The 24302-nt window shown below is 40.9% G+C and overlaps 3 protein-coding genes and 1 long non-coding RNA gene across 11 annotated transcripts in view; 3 read left to right on the top strand and 1 right to left on the bottom strand.

The window, feature by feature from the left end:
- LOC124285273 (E3 ubiquitin-protein ligase TRIM56-like) overlaps positions 1–4429 on the top strand; it is a 14774-nt gene extending 10345 nt beyond the window's left edge. Inside the window, exons 3-4 of one of the 3 annotated variants that reach the window (XM_046721474.1) lie at positions 1645–1879; positions 2439–4429. In XM_046721474.1, the coding sequence (XP_046577430.1) occupies positions 1645–1879; positions 2439–3373 (1170 nt within the window). In that variant the 3' untranslated portion in view covers positions 3374–4429. The remainder of the gene's footprint in view (positions 1–1644; positions 1880–2438) is intronic. The other 2 variants (XM_046721477.1, XM_046721475.1) reach the window with 2 other exon arrangements.
- Positions 1–24302, top strand: part of LOC124285271 (tripartite motif-containing protein 2-like) — a 27019-nt gene extending 2717 nt beyond the window's left edge. The window contains exons 1-5 of one of the 6 annotated variants that reach the window (XM_046721468.1): positions 16917–16990; positions 18154–18219; positions 18436–18593; positions 21114–21405; positions 21991–23695. In XM_046721468.1, coding sequence (XP_046577424.1) covers positions 18549–18593; positions 21114–21405; positions 21991–23618 — 1965 coding nt within the window. In that variant the 5' untranslated portion in view covers positions 16917–16990; positions 18154–18219; positions 18436–18548 and the 3' untranslated portion in view covers positions 23619–23695. Of the gene's footprint in view, positions 1–4580; positions 6056–16888; positions 16991–17244; positions 17402–18153; positions 18220–18435; positions 18594–21113; positions 21406–21990; positions 23696–23864 lie in introns of those variants that run through there. The other 5 variants (XM_046721472.1, XM_046721469.1, XM_046721467.1 and 2 more) reach the window with 5 other exon arrangements.
- On the bottom strand, positions 5336–16812 carry LOC124285275. The gene is made up of 2 exons (XR_006900777.1): positions 16673–16812; positions 5336–5418 (listed from the first exon to the last, which is right to left on the bottom strand). It is a non-coding gene; the product is annotated as an uncharacterized LOC124285275 (long non-coding RNA).
- Positions 7208–9936, top strand: LOC124285274 (E3 ubiquitin-protein ligase TRIM56-like). The gene is made up of 3 exons (XM_046721478.1): positions 7208–7917; positions 8713–9004; positions 9487–9936. The coding sequence occupies exons 1-3, from the start codon at positions 7915–7917 to the stop codon at positions 9846–9848; spliced, it is 657 nt and encodes a 218-aa protein (XP_046577434.1). The 5' UTR covers positions 7208–7914; the 3' UTR covers positions 9849–9936.

Here is a 24302-nt window from a genome sequence, read left to right as displayed (position 1 = left end):
TCAAGTCGAATCACATCTGTATATGTCTGCATAATGTCAATTAGCTGCTGAGATATCATTGCCGAAACGGTCTACCCCCAGGATGCCTTTCTACACAGTATTTGTGATATCAACATTAACTGACACCGAACAAGGTAGACAAACGAGAACAGTGAAGGCACTGTCACAATAGTCAAGTTTATAACAGAGTTATGTCCCATTAAGAAACAAGGCCGATAGACTTGTGCGGGCCACAGGCCCTTGTGTATTTGCAAGGATTAATGATTAAAACAATATTGTTTTTGAGATGACCCCCCGACTCGAAATGCTTCACAGTACATATACAATACATTATGACAAAGCCGGACACTTCGGTCTAACTCACCCAGTAAGGTCGCGTGTTTGGCCTGGAAACATGACGAGATAACGCATTGTGTCAGCTGATCTGCACAGGAATGGCAGTTAATCTGTGGACAAAATGGACGCTGTGATGAAGCGTGGTGGTGGACGCAAACTGACGATCACGAACTACCATTGGTAATCGGGAAATAACGCCAAGTGCTTTCCGGGATCATTTCCATTCCTCTTCATGAAATAACACTGAGTGAGATTAAGGAGAAATGTTACAGTTCAAGACTACGGTCTGGAATCTCCTCGAGTCTCAGACGTCGTGGTCCTGTGATAGGCAGACTAACGCTTAGTTTCTAATGTATATAATTTTGAATGCAACAAATAATTCCTTTTAAGTTTGGAAGCCAAATAATGAGAGGTATATATACACAGTAATACTATGATTAACGTGTAATTAAATTACGACTGAAAAAGTAGAACATAATAAGATGGAACAGGCGGGAACTAATAACAACAAGTAACACAGATTATGAAGCCATTAAGTAGCAACAGGCTGGTGCTAAATACATGGCTTTAGTAGCTTGTTGACAGAGATAAAAAAATTATTTACAAAAAAATAAAAATGAATTTGAATGTGACAGAGATTTGATATTGATACTTTGAAATAATAACTCCAAGATATTGATACTCAATAAGTTTTCCTTAGGTTCAACTAACTGGTTGAAATATCAATAGGAACATTTCCATTTATATATGGGTGTTACCCCCATCAATCCTTAGTCCAGTGTCTGACAATTGGGATGTCTAACTAATGGAAATAGCAAGGAGGGATTCATGTAGCAACAACAAGCTGATCATGTGCTATGATCAGCTTGAGTAATTTTCCCTCCCCCAATGGTAGTAGTACCTTTGGTCTCTCTTGATCAAAGGTTTGTGGCAGCGAACTTCGATGGCTACCAAAAGCCTTTTTTCGTGGAGTCCTGATTCTTGATGGATAGGATTTCAACTTTGTTGTCAAAAAGGTTTAAATGGATAGGGAATTTGTGTTGGTGATCTGAGAGTTCGGATTTGCCGTTTGGGGCTGGGTGCATGGACAATACCCAGTCAGTGCCATGAAATAAGTTGGCCCGTGTTTCTGTGGTCACAGACGTTACTGACACTTAGTATTGTGACAAATAGTAATGATTTTCGTCATTCTTGTTGAAAACTAACTCTCACCCTCTATCTCCATCAGTGTGTGTCCTTAAAGTATCTGTGTACTTCAGATGGCGACCACCATGAAACTGACACCTCACCTGTGTCATCTGTACTGAGGTGTTCACAGACCCTGCCACACTTCACTGTAATCACACATTCTGTAAGTCCTGTCTGTTGAAATACGCCAAAAAACAGCCTGAAGCAATACACGCCAAGTCCATCCCATGTCCCTCCTGTAGACAACTGACGAAGGTGACCACCACTGACAGTCCAGTGGAAGAGTGGGTCTGTCAGCTGAAACCAAAACACGTCATACAGGGACTGATGGACGACTTTGGACCTGGAACAGAAGGTAGCTTATCAATAATTTCATGTTCAATAAGCATATCATGTAAAATATATGAATGAATAATTAGCTCCATGAATGTGGAAATAGCAGTGACGAAAAACACTCCATTGTTTCTAGACCAGGTCATACAGATGTAATACTGCTGAATGCAGCGTCAAAAAACACATTCTCATGTTTTAGTCACAGTTGTACAATCGACTCTGATTGCTTACGAAATGGAAAGGGTTTCTTCAAACAGAATTCGTTTGTCCAGATATATCATGAACATTTTGTTTAGTTTATTTTAAAAAAAAAAAAATTAAATAAATTCAATCTGCAACCTTTAAGCCTCTGTTAGCAAACACTTATCTTTTTCTCTGCACCAAAGACACTATGATACCAAGATATTTCAAAATAATAATGAATATGTTATTATATTCAGCACAAAAACCTGGCTGATATTTGTCATAACAGACTGCTGTAAATATCTCTGCTGTTTGTTATTAAGGTCTCCGATGTAAATGTCCTTGCTATTTGTTGTTACTTATGCTGGTGTAAACGTCTAACGTGTTTGTTATTACAGCTGGCGATGTTAATAACTGCAGTGTTTGCCCAGCGACAGAAAGGGTTGTATTCACACACGACATGGACAAGCTGAGTAAAGCAGTGGATGAGCTACAGCTAGGGGATGTTGAAGTTGTCCGTGGTGTAAGTGACCACCAGTCTACCCCTGTTCTACATCACACTCTTGACTGTCAGGCAAATGATGGGGTTTCTCGTTTGTATGACGTCACATTGTTGACTGTTGAGGGTATAAAAATAACAGTAGCTGCAGATTACTTTAATAAGAAAGTCAAAACTTTTCACACATCAAACACAAATACGCATGGCTATCATCTCCTACTTTCAAATAGGCCTTGGCAAATTGCAAAGTTAAGTGAGAGTCGGATAGCTGTCTGTGTTCCAGACAGTAAGGGAATAGTTACAGTGGATGTTCCTCCACATCCTGTATTGCTGTCAACTATGAAAACAAGAAAAAAGTACTTCGCTCTAGACTGTCTTAGTCCTTCACAGCTGGTAGCAGGTACAAACCTACAGTCTCACTCTGTGGACATACTGGACATGACAGGGAAGATACTGAAGTCTATCAACACGGGTGTCATAGGGAATCCAGACTATATCCATGTCACCAGAAATAACAACTTGATAGTCAGTGAAGGATTATTAGACTCCCTCGTATCTGTGACCAGTGAAGGAGAAGCTGTTTTCACCTACACTCCCACAGGGGACAGAGATTTGAAACGACCACAGGGTATCACAACAACCAGCACAGGAGATATCCCGCTTGTAGACCGCATCTCCCACAAGGTGATTCAGCTGACCGGGTCGGGTCAGTTTGTCAGAGATGTCCTCACACAACAGGATTGTCTGGAATCTCCTCGTGGTATCTGTCTTGATGGGGACGGATTTCTGTATGTTACATGTAAGCATTGTGTCAGAGTATTCAGATTTAAATGAAAGATGCGTGTACAAAGTGAGACATGCTTAGAATCCGTGCCGAGTTTAATGACAAGAAACCATTCCAGCGTCAAAGAGCACCGTTCACCATTTTTCGAAAGTAAGTCCCAAAATTAATACATTCATCAAATATTGGAACAGGCTGTCACAGAGAGAAACCCCAGTTCCTGGCCCTACGTAGTATACATAATTGCAGGATGACCTGCTGTAATATAACTGTACCACATGACCACTTCTTTTCAAATACTGTGTTTGGATTATACAGTCAGTCAGATATGTCTGCCTATGAGCAGTGACATACTAACAGAAAACAGAGAGTGGCGGATTTCATGTTATTGCTAGGCCTGTCAATCACAATCGCGGCAATTTCACCAGGGTTCCAAAATAATTTCTTATAATATACTGTTGGTTTGTTAAATCATACTGTTGCTTATAGTGGACGCTTTAATGAGTGAATTATTTGGGATTGAATTTTTGTTTGTTTGTTGTTTAACGCCACACACAGCAATATTCCAGCTATACGGCGGCGGTCTGTAAGTAAATAAGTAAGTAATCGAGTCTGGACCAAACAATCCAGTGATTAACACCATGAGCATCGCTCTACGCAATTGGGATCCCCTTAGCCGCCTCTTACCACAAACATGGGTTGCTGAAGACTGTTTCTAACCCTATCACATGTTTGTTTTATTCTTGGTAGCACTATTCCTGCTTCTTGGTGGTGGCGTGTAAACCGTAATACTATAATCGACCATATAATCAAATGATTGATATTAAGAGCAATGACTTAGGACTACAATGATCAAGGATGTCATAGAGACAGACCGCTTCCTGCACAATGTCGTAACTTGCTACACACAGGTTGGTGGGGGCATATCTATCCTGAATCCAAGTGTGGCCTTGATTAAAAATGGAGGAAAAACAACATGAAATGAAACTATATGTTTAAAGTGTATCTCGTTAGTGTTTTTGTATCTGTTAATGAGACAAGGGACTAGACAATGTAGAATCCTAACAATGTTTACCAAACCAAAGTAAAATTAAACATATTACACAGTGGGCTGCTGTTTTGAGTATTATTCAGCATGCGGCAGCTTAATGTGGAGAAAGGGGTGGTTGGGTAGCCTCGTGGTAAAAGCGTTTGCTCATCACGCCGAAGACCCGGATGCGATTCCCCACATAGATACAATGTGTGAAGCCCATTTTTCGTGTCCCCCGCAGTGATATTGCTGGAATATTGCTAAAAGCGCCGAAAACTACAATCGCTTAATGTGGGAAAGGTTCTTTCTCACTCATTCACTCACTCACTCACTCACCCACTTAGTGTGTGAACGTCTCCCGCCACTATAGCAGCGGTGCGACAGTGTACTATCTACATGTATCATTATCCTTTTTTATTTCATAAGATTGTAATAAGCATGATATATTAAATTGTCTGTATACTTAACGAAATGACACGTTGTTAGTTTCTGATGGATATATAAAAACACAAAATACTCATGGTGAGTCCCAATGCACTGAAAATGTTATATTTTATGGTGAAAGCTAGAGACGGGTTTACTTTCCACTATTTGGTCGTGAACTGTTACATTAAGGGCGTTTCTACCAACGAAACCCATCCTGAATACTATAGATTTTATGACCTGAAGCCAGTATCAGAGCATACATATGCCATATACTGACATCATTTAGAGCATGACACTCTTGGAGAAATAAATCAACATCTGAAGCCAATATCAGAGAATACATATGCCATATACTGACATCATTTAGAGCATTACACTCTTGGAGAAATAAATCATCATCTGAAGCCAGTATCAGAGCATACATATGCCATATACTGACATCATTTAGAGCATGACACTCTTGGAGAAATAAATCAACATCTGAAGCCAGCATCGGAGCATACATATGCCATATACTGACATCATTTAGAGCATGACACTCTTGGAGAAATATATCAACACCTGAAGCCAATATCAGAGCCTACATATGCCATATACTGACATCATTTAGAGCATGACACTCTTGGAGAAATAAATCACCATCTGAAGCCATGTATTTTTATGTCAGTAATTATTCAGCCAGTTTATTATTTTGGTTTAACCCATGCTTGTCGTAAGAGGCGACTAAGGGGATCCGGTGGTCAGTGGTGAATTGGTTCACGCATATACTAGTTTCCAAATTGCGTAGATAGATGCTCATGCCATATTGATCACTAGATTGTCTGGTTCGGGGTTGTAAATTACATACCGCAGCCATGTAGCTGGAATATTGCTGTGTGCGGCCTTAAACAACAACCAACCAACCAGCCAAACGAATGTTCTCAACATTTTCATCAGCTGACACTTGGACAATATCATTATCAGTGTCAATATCAATGTACAGCGTACCTGCATAAAACTGAAATTTGATTCAAACAGCAAAAGGAATTACTCACACACGTTTTATACAACAGCTGTATTTCTTATAAATACCTCATCGACATACCGATGTTGTGTGTTATGTTGATATTTTTATTATTCGAAAACATTCGTACAATAATTTGCATGTGCACCGACACATGTCCACACCCTCCGTCAAGACATCACGTGAGCGAAGACAGGTCACGTGACACACAAAAGGCCGATCACCAGGTAGTGAGACTCAGAGAGACAGCCCGTTCACAACGGTGTAGTTATTGAGGTACGTCAAACATTTAGTCAACATTATACAAACAGATTACTTTTTTTGTAATATTATCGTGTTACGATTTCTGTTGTGTTTTACCTATATTGGTATCTGTACCGACGTTTCACTTCAATACAGAAAGCAGACCTGATAATCACATATCCTTACCTTTTGAGGTCGAATTACATCGTATATGTCTGTATAATGTCAATTAGCTGCTGAGATATCATTGCCGAAACAATCTACCCCCAGGATGCCTTTCTACACAGTATTTGTGGTATCAACATTAACTGACACTGAACGATAACAGTCAAGGTATGGTCACAATATACATGTTTAGATCAGGGTTGTGTCCCATTAAGAAACACTTGAGTAAGTGAAGTTAGTTTTACGCCGCTTTTAGCAATGTACCAGCAATATCACGGCGGGGGACACCAGAAATGGGCTTCACACATTGTACCAATGTGTGTAAATCGAACCAGGGACTTTGGCGTGACGAGCGAACGCTTTATAAGTAAATTATGACCACTAGGCTAACCCACCGGTTCCCTTGAAGAAACAAACCTGATGGACCATGTCGACGTTTCCGAAAGAAATATAAACGTTGTTGACCCTTTTTGTATAAAGCATCTGTATTATCATTCCAGTTCAATTTGTCATCAATTATTGTACCAAGATATTTGTAGTTCTTAACAATTTCAACATCTGAACCATGGACAGTGACTGGTAAATGCACAGGCTTACGTGTTCTGAAATCAATCATCATCTCTTTAGTTTTAGACACATTGAGCAGTAAGTGGTTTTCTTTACACCAGCTTGTGAGATTCACGATTTCCTGTCTGTAGGCGTCCTCGGTGTTGGCCAACAGGCTTACAAGAGCTGCGTCAATAGCAAACTTAACAACAGAGCAATCACCGTGCTGGCTAACAAAGTCATCTGTGTACAATATGAACAGCACCGTTGAGATTACGAAACCCTGTGGGGCTCCAGTGTTGGTTATCGATTGGATCAGATAATAAAGGACGTGCATTTGTAATCGTGTGTGAATTTTACAATATCGTGAGAGATCCGGTCTCTGTGCAAGTTATTTTCTCTTTTTCTCCAGATGTTTTGTTCATACTCGAGATACGTCTGCTTACTTGGGAATTAACAGCTGATAATAGTGATATTTCTTAGCAGTGTGTAGGAGGTTATTACGTATACTTGTCGAGCGGCTAGAATTGCCAGGAGCATGGGTTTAATATGAGCACAGAATAGATCTTTCGTTATTGAGTTGCAATCATTATTACGGAGCTTTCCTAATAGTTGTAATCTACATTTGTCTATGTAACTATTCATTGACCACATTTCTAAGTTTGAAATAGACGAATCTGTTCGATGTCTTTTACCAATGTCTTGTATGCGTCGATCGAAAATAGCACTAAGTGCTTTCAAACATTTCGAGTTCATTGCCGTATATGGCAGGTAACACATTTCCTATCCATAAAAGCTTGTAGATAGAATCATTCGTTTCCATATGTTAACACACGTAGCAAGGTGGAAGTCAGAGTTGTTCAGGCCAAGAGATCATAATGAATTTACACATTGCCTTGTTCTTGTGCAACAAATATCCTTTCTGCACTCATAATAAGTGCATTTATGTGTGTACTGACAGATACAAACAAAGGACGAGACGTGTAATGTTCGCTCCTATCTATCTGCACATACCTAATTGAGATGTCAGATCACAGTATGGTTGCGTGTTTGGCCTGGAAACATGACGAGATAACACATTGTGTCAGCCAGCACAGGAATGGCAGTTAATCTGTTGACAAAATGGGCGCTGTGATGAGGTGCGGTCATGGACGCAAACTGACGATCACGAATCACCATTGATGGTCGGGAAATAAGGCTCATTGCTTTCCGGGATCATTTCCATTCTTCTTCATCAATTAACACTGAGTGAGAGCAAGGAGAAATCTTACACTCCAAGACCGTGATCTGGAATCTATCTCCTCGAGTCTCTTGTGAAAGCTAAACTAACTTTTATAGTCTCTGAATATATAATTATAATTTTGAATGCAACAAATAATTCCTTTTAAGTTTGGAAACAAAATGATGAGAAGTATATATACACAGTATGTTATAACAAACAGTAGATTAACATTAACAACAACGTGTGATTGAATTACTATCGAAAAAGTGACACATAATATGGTGAGTCCAGGTGAGAACAAATAGCAACCAACAACACGGGTTATGAAGCAAATAAACAGGAGGGATTAAGTAACAACAAGCTGATGCTACGATAGAGTCCACAGCTTGAGTAATTCTCGTCGGTCAAAGGTAGTAGTACCCTTTGTCTCTGTTGATCAAAGGTTTGTGGTAGCAAAATTCGATGGCTTCCAAAAGTCCTGATTCTTGCTGGATGGGATTTCATCTTGGTTGTCAAACAGGTTTAAATGGATAGGGATTTGTGTTGGTAATCTGAGTGTTCTGATTTGCTGTTTGGCGTTGTGTGCATGCACAATACCCAGTCAGTGCCATCAAGTAAGTTGCCCCATGTCTCTGCGCTCACAGACGTTACTGGAATTGGTATTTTGACACAGACTAATCATTCTCGTTATTCTTGTTGAAAGCTGACCTCTTTTCTCCATCCATTCATGTTTCATTATACTCTATCTTTAATTCAGATGGCGACTGCTAGGAAACTGACAGACAACCACCTCACCTGTGTCATCTGTACGGAGGTGTTCACAGACCCTGCCACACTTCACTGTAATCACACATTCTGTAAGTCCTGTCTTTTGAAATACACCAACACACAGCCTGAAGCAATACAAGCCAAGTCCATCCCATGTCCCTCCTGTAGACAACCGACGAAGGTGACCACACCTGACAGTCCAGTGGAGGAGTGGGTGAGTCAGCTGAAACCAAGCCACATCATACAGGGACTGATGGACGACTTTGGACCAGAGACCGAAGGTAACTAATCAATAGTTTATGTTCAAATAGGATATTGTTTATAATGAATGGAGAAACGCCATGAATGTTGAAACAGCAGTGGCGCAAAACACTTCCAGATGTTTCCAGACTGCATCGTACATTTGCTATACTGCTGGATAACCTTGTTGTCTTTCTTCAAACACAAGTCGTTTCTCAAGATATATTATGAATATTTTGTTTAGTTTATTTTCAAAGATCTTTGTAATACATTTCACGCTTTAAACTTTAAGCCTCTATCAGCAGACACTTTTTCCATCACAACAAAATTTGATACCAAGATATTTCAAAAGTAATGATATATACTTTCCTACAGCCAGCACAAAACCTGGTTGATATTTGGTATTACAGACTCTGCTGTAAAAATCTCAGCTGTTTGTTATGAAGGTCTCCGATGTAAATATCTCCTTGCTGTTTGTTGTTACAGATGCTGGTGTAAACGTCTAACGTGTTTGTTATTACAGCTGGAGATGTTAATAACTGCAGTGTTTGCAAAACACAAGGGAAGACATCTCCTGCCACCTCGTGGTGCTCCATCTGTGACGATGTCTTCTGTGATGGATGTCTGAAGATGCACAATATGATGCCAATATTACGTGACCATGCAGTTGTTGTTGTGTCTGATACTACCAAAAGAAAAGCCAAGCAACGCTTCATGTGTACAATCCACAAAGACAAACAGATCAAGTTGTTCTGTAAGGATTGTAGGGTGGCCATTTGTCATATATGCAGCAGTATAAATCACAGAAAATGTGACGATGTTGATATTTTAGAAAATATGACCCTGTTGTCAGAGAACACCTGTCAAATCAAAACCATGAACTGAAAATCAAAATGACAACTTCAGAAAATGAGGTTATCTTCAAGAAATCTCAAATTAAAGAAATAAAGACAAATGCACAAAGTATCGGAAATGAAATCAGAAAATTACGACAGACTGTGGTAGAAGTGATTTTACGGAAGGAGAAACAACTCCTTGATAAAGTCGACCAATCTACTGATGAACAATTACAGGAATTACAAACACAAATAAAATCCCAGGAGATTGAGCTGCAGATCTACCAGCAACAGTATGAGTTCACAGCCAAAGCTGTGACGTCCAACTGTGAGATGGACATGTATGCCGTCTATGAGTTGATGGGTGAGGAGTTGACAGACAACAGAGACACGGACAACCGACCAGCACCAGGAAGGGTTGTACTCACTCACGACATGGACAAGCTGAGTAAAGCTTTGGATGAGCTCAAGCTGGGAATGGTTGAAGTTATCTGTGGTGTGAGTGACCACCAGTCTACCTCTGTTCTACATCACACAATTGACTGTAAGGCAGATGATGACAGTTGGGATCCTTGCTTGTATGACGTCACAGTGTTGACTGTTGAGGGTATAAAAGTAACAGTAGTTGCAGATGAACATAACAAAAGCCTCAAAACATATCACTCATCAAAACCAAATACGCATGGTATTCATCTACCTCTTTCAAATGTTCCTTGGCAAATAGCAAAGTTAAGTGAGAGTCGGATAGCTGTCAGTGTTCCGTACAGTCATGAAGTAGTTATAGTGGATGTTACCCCACATCCTGTATTGTTGTCAACTATCAAAACAACAAAAAGTACTACGGTCTGGCCTGTTTGAGTCCTTCACAGCTGGTGGCAGGTACGTGTGAACAGTCTCACTCTGTGGACATACTGGACATTACAGGGAAGATACTGAAGTCAATCCACACGGGTGCCATAAAGAATCCAGACTATATCCATGTCACCAGAAATAACAACTTGATAGTCAGTGAAGGAAAAATAAAATCACTCGTATCTGTGACCAGTGAAGGAGAAGCTGTTTTCACCTACACACCCACAGGGGACAGAGCTTTGAAAGGGCCACGGGGTATCACAACAACCAGCACAGGAGATATCCTTCTTGTAGATCGCAACTCCCACAACGTGAATCAACTGACAGAGTCAGGGCAGTTTGTCAGAGATGTCCTTACACAACAGGATTGTCTGGAATATCCTCGTGGTATCTGTCTTGATGGGGACAGGTTTCTGTATGTTACATGTGAACGATATGTCAGAGCATTCAGATTTAAATGAAAGGTATCAGATGTAAATGAAAGATGCGTGCGGAAAGTGAGAGTTTAAGGCCCGTGCCGATTTGAATAACACAAAATGTTCAAGCGTCAAAGAGTACCTTTAACCATTTTTCGAAAGTAACTCCCAAAATTAAGACATTGATAAAGTATTGGAACAGGCTGTCATGGACAGAAGCCCGAGTTCGTGACCTTATGTATTATAGAGTTGCAGGATGACCTGTCTGAGTCCTTCATGGCTGGTGGCAGGTACATACCAACAGTCTCACTCTGTGGACATACTGGACATGACAGGGAAGATACTGAAGTCAATCAACACGGGTGTCATAAGAATCCAGACTATAACCATGTCACCAGAAATAACAACTTGATAGTCAGTGAAGGATTAATAGACTCCCTCGTATCTATGACCAGTGAAGGAGAAGCTGTTTTCACCTACACTCCCACAGGAGACAGAACTTTGAAATATCCATGGGGTATCACAACAACCAGCACAGTAGATATCCTTCTTGTAGACGGCCCCTCCTACGAGGTGATTCAGTGGACAGAGTCAGGGCAGTTTGTCAGAGATGTCCTCACACAACAGGATGGTCTGGAATCTCCTCGTGGTATCTGTCTTGATGGGTACGGGTTTATGTATGTTACATGCGAACGAGTTGTCAAGGTATTCAGGTTTAATTGAAAGATGCGCGTACAACGTGAGACATGCTTAGAATCCGTGCCGATTTTAATAACAAAAGTCATTCCAGCGTCAAAGAGCACCGTTCACCATTTTTCGAAAGTAACTCCAAAAGTTAATACATTGATCACATATTGGAACAGGTTGTCACAGAGAGAAGCCCCAGTTCATTGCTCTATGTAATACAGAGTTGCAGGATGACCTGCTTTAATAGAACCATGATACATGTCAGCTGACCAAGAACAATGGTATTGTCTGTTTATGAATATCTTTTCAAATCCTATGTTTGGAGTTAATAGTCAGCCAGATATGTCTGCTGATGAGCATTAACATACTAAAGAAATGAAACCATGGCTGTTTTGTTTCAGTTCGTAGTCTAACCAACCCAGATATTAGACTACGACCGGGACTACTTTTAAATGTTTGCTTTCATGTTGGAATCTGACCAGCTTTACTTCACATCAGCGTTTGCTAATTACAATCATCCAACCAAAACTAGGCGCAGATTGTTGAAAAGGTCTTATGGAACAATAGAAAAAATAACAGCAATGCATAATTGTTCCATATCACTGTACAGAGTAGCATAATTTGTCGGAGAAAATGCATTACTATGAACATTCGAGTTCAAATATATTTGTGAGCACGGAATAAAATCTTCTTCAGACATTCTGGACCCATTTGTTGCTGACACTGGCAATGGCAGTGAATGTGAAAGCATGTTTTTTGATGAACGTTTGCGCATGCGGGAAAAGCATAGATTAATAACTCTCATACAGGGCAAACTAAAATTCAATCATTCGCCTGTTACCAAGAATAACATATCAATTACTACAATTACTCTGCGCATTCAGGGGCACATTACATTGATCAAACAGCCCTTATCGTGTTCACATATATCAGATGGCACGCGCGCTGTAAGTGACATGTGAAGGCACGTGCACTACGAAATTTTCAAGGACCTTAAGTGTGAAAATAAACTTTTACTACGTGAGAGCGCAACTAAATATAGTGCATTGAATTTATCATTGTTTTGATAACGTTTACATGTAGCCATTTAATTATGTGTCATGGTTTAAGTCGGTTAGACCACTCGGACCTTGGCGTCTAATCGTTGAAGTGGTTAGTTAGATCACTCGACGCTACGCGCCTCGTGATCTAACTAACTGCTTCAACGATAAGACGCCATGTCCTCGTGATCTAACCTATACACAGAGAGTGGCGGACTTTATCTTAGTGCTAGGCCTGTCTATCACAATCGCGGCAACTTCACCACGTTTGCAAATTAGTTTCTTAAAATGTACTGTTGCTTTGTTAAACCTTACTGTTGCTTATAGTGCACGCTTTAATGAGTGAATTATTTGGGACTTATTAAGTGCTATTAAGTATTGTCTATAGTCAGCATCGTCAGTGATCGAACGTTTGTTTGTTGATTAATGCCACACTCCGCAATATTCCAGCTATACTTGGGCGGTATGTAACTAATCGAGTCTGGACCAAAACATACAGTGATCAACACCATGAGGATCCCCTTAGCCGCCTCTTAGTGCAAGCATAGGTTGCTGAAGAACAATTCTAACCCGGATCTTCACGGGTCACATGTTGACGGTGGCATGTAAACCGTATAATCGACCGCATAGTCTAATGATTGATATTAAGAGCAATGACTGACGACTATAATGATCAAGCAAGTCATAGAGCCTGGCCACACGCTCCACAAAGTCGTATCTTGCTGCACACAGGTTGGTGAGGACATATCTACCGCCTAGTGGTAAAAGCGTTGGCTCGTCACGCTGAAGTCCCGGATTTGATTCCCCACATGGGTACAATGTGTGAAGCCCATTTCTGGTGTACTCCGCAGTGATATTGCTAGAATATTGCTAAAACCGCCGAAAACTAAACTCACTCACTCACTCACTCACTCAGTGTGGGAAAGTCTCCGGCCTGCTGGAATATTGCTAAAAGCGCAGAAAACTAAACTCACTCACTCACTCACTCGCGCTCACTTAATGTGGTTCTTTGTCACTCACTCACTCACTCAGTGTGGAAAGTCTCCCGCCACTAAAGCAGCGGTGCGACAGTACACTATCTACATCAAAATACTTTCATCGTCAAACGACCGAGACCAAGGCTATTACATATCTCCTGCTTACTATCAACTCATCAAAGATCCATATCACTCACACTACAGACTTCACTATCACTTTGTTTATACTGCAGCCTTCACGTGTTAACACTGTCATCTACCTCAGGCTATATGCTACTTTTGTTAACTACTTCTCCATGCTATCGCAGTCCTAATTCCCACTGCACTGTAGAATCATCTCCTCAACCTTGTATATACTCCTCTCTATCCACATTCTGTTCATCACTTGCTCGATAACGGTGTTAGAACCAACGTCGTTCTCACTGTAATAAGTTGTTTTTCCTCATATTGTTATCCTTCCCAAGCGATGAGTTGTGCAGTGTGTCGCTGTGTTCTAATTAACCCACTTTCAAAAAGAAAATTTGTCATTAAAAGTCGAACAAAGAAATAATTTGAATACATTTAATCGTTCAGATCATAAATTTGCAAAAATGATTTGCTGTTAATGAAAGCTGAAAGTTGATCTACACATTGCAACATCATCAATCTTCAAAATAATACCCTGGGCGGTGGGGAAGCCTCATGGTTCGCTCGTCACGTTCGTTCGTCACGCCTAAGACGCTGCTTTTAGCAATATCCCAGCATTATCACGGAGAGAGACACCAGAAATGGGCTTCACATATTGTACCCATGTGGGAAATCGAACCCGGGTCGTCAACCACAAGGCTACCCCACCGCCCTCTGATATTTGACATCTGGATTTTGTCTGTATGAAAAGCCATCTATACTCAGCAGCAAAAAAAACAACGTCAGTACGAATTCAAAATTAGATAGGCTCTGTAATCAAATCATTACAGAAATGGACATAATAAGCGGATGAAAACATTTTTTGTGTACAATAGCGATACATCAATCAATAACGTTTGCAGTCCATTCAGACTCTTGACATCCGTATCTAGTGTGACCACCACGAGCGGCAATAACTGCAACAAAGTGTCTATGCATGGAGTGCACCAATCGATTGATGAAGGCAACTGGCACCTGGAACCACACTGTTAGAAAGATCTGGCGCAATAAATCGGCTTTGTTCGGCCTTGCTTTGACATTATTCAGTCTCCTCTGATTTTCATCCCAAAGATTTTCAATTGCGTTTAAATCAGCAAACTGCATAATGTTGACACCGTTTTGCTGCAGGAAGTAGCTCTGGTAATACGGGCCCGGGCGTTATCATGCTGGGAAATGTAGCTCCGGTGACGGGCGAAATGTGGTATGACGCGGGTCTGAGAGCTTGGTCGATGTAGCGCACCGCTGTGATGCCGCCTCCTCTCCCTTGACCAAGGTTCTGGAACACCACAGGACCCACTCTCTGGTTCAGGCCTATTCCACCCCATACCATGATGCTTGCACCTCTTCCATGAGTCTCTTTCCATAACACATTGGTCTGAGTAATCCTGGCCGTGTCGTCGCCATATTCTTGTTCTGCCATCTGTAGTTAATACGCAGTACCGACTCTTATCAGTAAACAGAACAGTTCTCCGTTGCCTGTATTGCCAGTTTTGGTGTTGCAGGGCAAACTGTAGACGTTCACGCCGATGACGAGGGTGAGGATAGGTCCACGGTAAGGTCTACGGCAATGGAGGTTCCCGCTGTTAAGACGTCGGCGTGCTGTATCAGTACTGATTGGTCTTCCGTGTGTTCCCAATGTCTGGAGTGCTGTCGCACAACATGGCGGTCTTGTCGTCTTGTGGTCACCCTTGGTCTGCCAGTACCGGGGCGATCATTTGTGGTGTTGGTGGCCCGGAAACGTTGCTGCAGCCTGTAGATGGTCCGAACGTTGACCTTGAAATCATTAGCAACGGCTTGTGCAGTGTAGCCAGCTTCAAGTCTTCCTAGCGCCTGGTTCCTCTGAGCAGTCGGGGAGTCGCGGCATCCTGCTCACGTTGCTATGTGAATGTTTCAACCAGGTTTGGGGTGCATTTTATAGGGCTGTTCCTTGTTCCTTGTGAATAGCACGTGCAACATGAGTTGCATGAAAAACATGGAGAACACCGTACCATCTCCGAGATCAGGTTGCGTTTTTGAGACCATTTCTTGGGTGTCATTCTGAGTTTGGAAAGGAATGTCTTTGCTCAGGTAAAGTTGGAGATGTTGTCAAAATATACAATCAAAACATGAAATGAGTTTACAGTTTTCTGTTCCTGTGAAGGAAAATTCCAAACTGACGTTTCTTATGCTGCTTAGTATGGTATGCATTTGTTTTCCGATTTCATAATAAAATATTTATACATATTTGATCAAACAATTTTAGAACAAAATTGATTCATTTCAGTCAAGTGTTTTTCAACTGTTCGTGTGATTGTAGAATATGTTGGGCCGAAATGGGATTATAATACAGAAGAAAATATTAACTATGTTGAATCAATATGGCATATATGATTTGCAAATAACGTTCCAACGACCCATGCATATATATTTCACATGATGATACAATAGCCATCGAGTGTCGGAATCAGTGTGCAAAACACTAACAAATGTGCATATCATTGGGTTTTTAATTTTATAAGATTGTAATAAGTATGATAGAATAAATTATCTGTATACAAAACGAATTGACTCATGGTTAGTTTACGATGAATATATAAAAACACAAAATACTCATGGTGATTACAAATGCACAGAAAATGTTATATTTTAGGGTGGAACCTTGAGACAGGTTTACTTTCCACTATACGGTCGTGAACTGTTGCATTAAGGGCGTTACTACCAACGAAACCCATCCTGAATACTTTAGTATACCCATACCTGAAGCCAGTATCAGAGCATACATATGCCATATACTGACATCATTTAGAGCATGACACCCTAGGAGAAATAAACCAACATCTGAAGCCATAAATGATGTAATTTGATATCAGTAATTATTCAGTCTGTTAAATATTTTCGTTTAGCCCATGTTTGTCGAAAACATTCGTACAATAATTTGCATGTGCACCGACACATGGCCAAAACGACTGTAAAGACATCACGTGAGCGAAGACAGGTCACATGACAAACAAGAGGCCGGCAACCAGGAAGTGAGACGCGGAGGGACAGCACGTTCACAACGGTGTAGTTATTGAGGTATGTCAAACATTTAGTCAATATTATACAAACACAAGATTACTTTTTGTAATAGCATCATGTTGCGATTTCTGTTGAAATGTTTTTGTCATGTTTTACCTATGTTGGTATGTGTACCGAAGTTTCACTTCAATACAGAAAGTAGACTTGGTAACCACATATCCCAACATATTAAAGTCGTATTACATCTGTATATGTCTGTATAATGTCAATTAGCTGCTGATATCTCATTGCCGAGACAGTCTACCCCCCAGGATGCCTTTCTACACAGTATTTGTGGTATCAACATTAACTGACACGGAGCAAAGCAGACCGACGAGAACAGTTAAGGCATCGTCACAATAGACACGTTTACATCAGAGTTCTGTCCCTTTAAGAAACAAGTCCGATAGACTTGCATGGACCAGGCAGGTGAGGGGATGAGGGCATGTGACAGACAGACAGACAGATATTTTATTTAAGTCTCACCTCATGTAAAAGTACAGATATATACACACATATACATAAAATGAGCCACCCTTTAAGGGTTAAGAGAGACTATTACATAGAAGTGACATATATGATAAAAGTAACAATATGAAATTAGCTGTATAAAAGATGTTTTCTTCTTTGAAGTATATAAAAGCAGGTTTTGGCTGTAAAATAAACATGTTCTTTAAATAGTAAAATCATTTTTTCATTATCACATCAAATCTAGGAAGTTGGGATAGCTGAAACACATCATATAAACTTTCACGTAGATCATCGTACAGCGGACATTCCAACAGTACATGACGTTCATCCTCAATCTTATCACTACATTGAAAACACACCCTTGTGTGTGTGCGTGCGTGCGTGCGTGCGTGCGTGTGTGCTGGGGTGGGGTATGGCTATATATGGATATGGGGGATTACATATGGGTTGTGGCATGAAATTCCGATTATATCAGATTACTCAAAACATACATTCGTGACTCAACATTCACTACTTACATTGTAAACGACCCTGTTACGACCCTATGTACTGTATTACATCTACAAACTGTGTGTAATAAATTCCTTATTCATTAACAGCTTTTACTCGAGGATATAAATTAAACATTGATTACAACTTGATGATGAGTGTTCTCAGCTTGAACATCATACCATACTAAACACACCAACTGTATACCTTTGATCTCACAGAGTACAACACATACGTGAAGTCCCGTACACCCCACCAGTGACACGTGTTACTCATTGTATAGTAATGTAAGTAATTAAAGAGGGTCTTGAAAGTTTTATAGCCGCACCTTATAGATTTAAATCTGTAACAGAATCAACTTTTCTCTTCCAGTTTCGGTTTGAGCTCAGTTAAATTCATTTTCTATCAATGGTTTATGACTAAAACAGTTGTTTCTGAAGCAGTATTTATGTACGTATTCTGGTATCCATTAAAAACACAGATTTATTTTCATTTATTTCCAGTCATTTCACTCAACAATGTGTATATCAAGATCATTGGTGGGATAAATGTCTGACGCTTAAGAAACCAGCGTTACCTCCCTTCTTCCACAACTTCTCCGTCCACAGTCCAACATATGACGACGCGTCCTTTGACAACTCTCTGCGCATGCCTAATTGAGGTTACTTTGCTGTATGATGGGGGTGATGCATTCATGAAAAATTTCAAAATGAAAAACTGTGTAAATGTTGTTGTTCTACACTCACAACAAGTGCACTTACGCGTGTACTGATGGATGCAGACATGCGACGAGACGTCTGTCTAATGTTTGTTCCTATATATCTGCACATACCTAATTGAGATGTTGCATCACTGTATGGTTGCTTGTTCGGTCAGCTGATCAGCGCAGGAATGCCAGTTAATCTGTAGACAAAATGGACGCTGTGATGAGGCGCGATCGTGGACGCAAGCTGACGATAGCCAACCACCATTGATGGTCGGGAAAAAAGGCTAATTGGTTTCCGGGATCATTTTCATTTCTCTTCACGAAATAACGCTAAATTAAGAGCAATGAAAAATGTTACACTCAAAGACCACGGTCTAGAAACTCCGCGAGTATCAGACATCTTCAGTAGCCCATTCTTGTCGTAAGAGGCGACTAACGGGATCGGGCGGTCAGGCTCGCTGACTTGATTGACACATGTCATCGTATCCAAAATGCATAGATCGATGCTCAATAGATCACTGGATTTTCTGGTCCAGACTTGATTTTGTCTATAGACCCCCGCCATGTAGCTGGAGCATTGCTGAGTGCAGTGTTAAACAACACACCAACCAACCAAATCAGACACCAACCAAATCAGAGTGAGTAAGTGAGTTTACTTTTACGCCGCACTCAGCAATATTCCAGCTATATGGCGGCGGTCTGTAAATAATCGAATCTGGACCAGACAATCCAGTTATCAACAGCATGAGAATCGATCTGCACAACTAGGAAGCCTGGCCACCCGATCCCGTTAGTCGCCTCTTACGACAAGCATAGTCGCCTTTTGTTGCAAGCACGGGTTGCTGAAGACCTATTCTACCCCGGATCTTCACGGGTACCAAATCAGAACATATATAACTTTCATTCAAGCAAATAATTCCTTTTATGTTGAAAAGGAGACACAGTGAGATCGGGAATCTAGACTTTCTTCAATTATCGCTTTAACATCTCAAAAAGGGGCTGGGCGGAAGTGAAAATAATGTAGTTGATAGTCTGTGGGACAGATCATGGGTGCCATAAAAAGATGTTCACATTCAGAGCGGACAAGATGGTAATGTGTCCGAGATCTAAGTCAGACGTATCATATCATGCTCAGCGACGAAACAAGGTCTAGGGCCCGATATCATTGCATTCATATTAAGTTTTTACTTATATATTGTTTGAAGTTTTATCTTCTCGGTAATTATTACAATCTTCTGAAATGAACTTTTAAGTTGGGGATGTCTCCAACACACTCCAAAGTAATTCGGTCCCCGCCATCAACATGCATATCCGCCCATTAATGCAAACTCGTTCAACCATGCATCGTTCGATATTTTTCCGGTCATACCTTGTTTAAGAAAAATAGTTGTTAGACCTGTTTTGTAACCAAATTGGAATTTTGTTCGTCAACCCAACCATCTATTGAAACTTATATCAGCCCTTTCTCGCACAAACTCATTCACTTTTTGTGTGGTATTATATTTTTAGAATTGTTTGATCACTGTTCGGGGAGTTGGCGAGTCAGTAATGAAGCCTACAACTTTATGGGCGACAATGTCTGGACAACTGCATAGAGCGACGTTTGGGTGTAGATTCTTACATCAATATCAAGTTAAACATATGACTACAGCCAAGTGACAAGAAGTATATATAAATATCATGTTATGATAAACAGCAGATTAATATTAACAACAGCGTGTAATTGATTTACAATTGAATAAGTGGCAAATAATTAGAGGAGGTCAGGTGGAGTTTAAGAACAACCAATAGCACAGGTGATGAAGCCAATAAACAGGAGGGCTAAGTAGCAACAACAAGCTGATCAGGTGCTATGATAGAGTCTACATCTTGAGTAGGCCATTAGTACGTAGTACCCTTGTCTCTGTTGATCAAAGGTTTATGGTGGCGATGGCTTACAAAAGTTTTCTTTTTGTGAAGTCCTGATTCTTGCTGGGTAGGATTTCAACGTTGTCAAACTGGATTAGATGGATAGGGCATGTGGTGATTTGAGTGTTCTGATTTGCCGTTTTTCGCTGGGTGCATGGACAATACCCAGTCAGTGCCATGAAGCAAGTTGTCCCGTGTTTCTGTGGTCACAGACGTTACTGGCATTTGGTATTGTGACAAATACTGATGCGTTTCCTCATTCTTGTCGAAAACTGATCTCTTCAAAATGATTCCCTTTTCTCCATTCGTATGTTTCTACACCCATGAAGATCCGGGTTCGAATTGGTCTTCAGTAACCCATGGTTTACGGGCCCGGGTGGTCAGACTCGCTGGTGGACATATTACATCGTATCCCCATTGTGTAGATCGATGATCATGATATTGATTACTGAATTGTCCAGACTAAATTATTTACAGACCGACACCTTATAGCTGGAATATTGCTGTGTGCGGCGTAAACCTGCAGTCACTCACTCACACACGTTATATACTCTATGTTTACTTCAGATGGCGACCACCAAGAAACTGACAGACAACCACCTCACCTGTGTCATCTGTACTGAGGTGTTCACAGACCCTGCCACACTTCACTGTAATCACACATTCTGTAAGTCCTGTCTGCTGAAATACACCAACACACAGCCTGAAGCAATACAAGCCAAGTCCATCCCATGTCCCTCCTGTAGACAACTGACGAAGGTGACCACCCCTGACAGTCCAGTAGAGGAGTGGGTGAGTCAGCTGAAACCAAGCCACGTCATACAGGGACTGATGGACGACTTTGGACCTTGGAAAGAAGGTAACTAATCAATATTGTATATTCAATAAGCATATTATTTATAATGAATGGATGCACGCTATTTATGTGGAAATAGCAGTGACGCAAAACACTTCCAGATGTTTCCAGACTGCACCGTACAGCTGTCATACAGCTGAATGCAGCGTCAAACAAAGACATGATTCACACGATAAACGATACTCATGATTTAGTCACAATTGTACAATCGACTCAGCTTTTAGCAGAGATTTCATATGAAATGGAAAGGTGTTTTGTCGCCTCTACCTATTTGGATAACAGTAGGGACCCTTATTGTGTTTTTTAGCACAATTCTCGTTTTTCTTAGTTAGTTCGGATATATTTTGTTTAGTTTATTTTGTAAAAAAAAGTTCAATCTGCAGCGTTTAAGCCTCTATCAGCAGACACCTATCTTTACTCTGCAACAAACACAATTTGATATGATGATATTTTAGCACAAAAACCTACCTTTGTCAAAACAGACTCTAAATATCGCCGCTGTTTGTTATTAAGGTCTCCAATGTAAATGTTCCTGCTGTTTGTTGTTACTGATGCCGATGTAAACATCTAACGTGTTTGTTTTTACAGCTGGCGATGTTAATAACTGCAGTGTTTGCAAAACACAAAGGAAGACAACTCCAGCCAGCTCGTGGTGCTCTATCTGTGACGATGTCTTCTGTGATGGATGTCTGAAGATGCACAATATGATGCCAAGTTTACGTGACCATGAACTTGTGGATTTTTCTGATAAAACCAAAAGAAAAACTAAGCATTGGTTCATGTGTACAATCCACAAAGACAAACAGATCGAGTTGTTCTGTAAGGATTGTAGGGTGGCCATTTGTCATACATGCTGCAGTATAAAGCACAGGAAATGTGACGATGTTGACACTTTAGATAACATGACCCATGTTGTCAGAGAACACCTGTCAAATCAAAACCAAAACCTGAAAATCAAAATGACAACTTCAGAAAATGAGATAATCTTCAAGAAATCTGAAATTGAAGAAATAAAGACAAATGCGCAAAGTATCAGAAATGAAATCAGAAAATTACGACAGACTGTGGTAGAAGTGATTTTAATGAAGGAGAAACAACTCCTTGATGAAGTCGACCAATCTACTGGTGAACAAATACAGGAATTACAAACACAAATAAAATCCCAGGAGATTGAGCTGCAGATGTACCAGCAACAGAATGAGTTAACAGCCAATGCTGTCACGTCCAACTGTGAGATGGACATGTATGCCGTCTATGAGTCAGTGGGTGGGGAGTCGACAGACAACAGAGACACGGACAACCGACCAGCACCAGGAAGGGTTGTATTCACTCACGACATGGACAAGCTGAGTAAAGCAGTGGATGAGCTACAGCTAGGGAAGGTTGAAGTTGTCAGTTGTGTGAGTGACCACCAGTCTACCCCTGTTCTACATCACACTATTGACTGTAAGGTAGATGATGACAGTGACGATCCTTATTTGTATGACGTCACAGTGTTGACTGTTGAGGGTATAAAAGTAGCAGTAGTTGCTGATTGCTTAAACAAGAGAGTCAAAACATTTCACACATCAAAACCAAACTGGCATGGTGATCATCTACCACTTTCCACTGGCCCTCATCAAATAGCAAAGCTAAGCGAGCGTCGGATAGCTGTCAGTGTTCCGGAGAGTAAGGAAATAGTTACAGTGGATGTTACTCCACATCCTGTATTGCTGTCAACTATCAAAACAACAAAAAAGTACTACGGTCTGGCCTGTCTGAGTCCTTCACAGCTGGTGGCAGGTACGTGTGGACAGTCTCACTCTGTGGACATACTGGACATTACAGGGAAGATACTGAAGTCTATCAACACGGGTGTCATAAAGAATCCAGACCGTATCCATGTCACCAGTAATAACAACTTGATAGTCAGTGAAGGATTAATAGACTCCCTCGTATCTATGACCAGTGAAGGAGAAGCTGTTTTCACCTACACTCCCACAGGGGACAGAGCTCTGATTTATCCACGGGGTATCACAACAACCAACACAGGAGATATCCTGCTTGTAGACGGCCCCTCCCACAAGGTGATTCAGCTGACAGAGTCAGGGCAGTTTGTCAGAGATGTCCTTACACAACAGGATTGTTGGGAATCTCCTTGTGGTATCTGTCTTGATGGGGACAGGTTTCTGTATGTTACATGTGAACGATATGTCAGAGTATTCAGATTTAAGTGAAAGGTATCAGATGTAAATGAAAGATGCGTGCGCAAAGTAAGAGTTTAATGCCCGTGCCGATTTGAATAACACAAAAATGTTCAAGCGTCAAAGAGTACCTTTAACCATTTTTCGAAAGTAACTCCCAAAATTAAGACATTGATAAAGTATTGGAACAGGCTGTCATGGACAGAAGCCCGAGTTCGTGGCCCTATGTATTATAGAGTTGCAGGATGACCTGTCTGAGTCCTTCACAGCTGGTGGCAGGTACATACCAACAGTCTCACTCTGTGGACATACTGGACATGACAGGGAAGATACTGAAGTCTATCAACACGGGTGTCATAAAGAATCCAGACTATAACCATGTCACCAGAAATAACAACTTGATAGTCAGTGAAGGATTAATAGACTCCTTCGTGTCTGTGACCAGTGAAGGAGAAGCTGTTTTCACCTACACTCCCACAGGAGACAGAGCTTTGAAAGGGCCATGGGGTATCACAACAACCAGCACAGGAGATATCCTTCTTGTAGACGGCCCCTCCTACGAGGTGATTCAGTGGACAGAGTCAGGGCAGTTTATCAGACATGTCCTCATACAACAGGATGGTCTGGAATCTCCTCGTGGTATCTGTCTTGATGGGTACGGGTTTATGTATGTTACATGCGAACGAGTTGTCAAGGTATTCAGATTTAATTGAAAGA

Source organism: Haliotis rubra, unplaced genomic scaffold (assembly GCF_003918875.1).
Source record: "Haliotis rubra isolate DU_JTF1 unplaced genomic scaffold, ASM391887v1 Scf357, whole genome shotgun sequence".
NCBI classification, from domain to species: domain Eukaryota; kingdom Metazoa; phylum Mollusca; class Gastropoda; order Lepetellida; family Haliotidae; genus Haliotis; species Haliotis rubra.
The sequence above is the reverse complement of the archived record's forward strand: the minus strand, read 5'-3'. Positions and strand labels throughout refer to the sequence as shown.

Coding starts and splice junctions, on each gene's coding strand:
- LOC124285274 (XM_046721478.1), top strand. Junction 9,005..9,486: donor CTTTGGACCAGAGACCGAAG/GTAACTAATCAA, acceptor TTGTTATTACAG/CTGGAGATGTTAATAACTGC.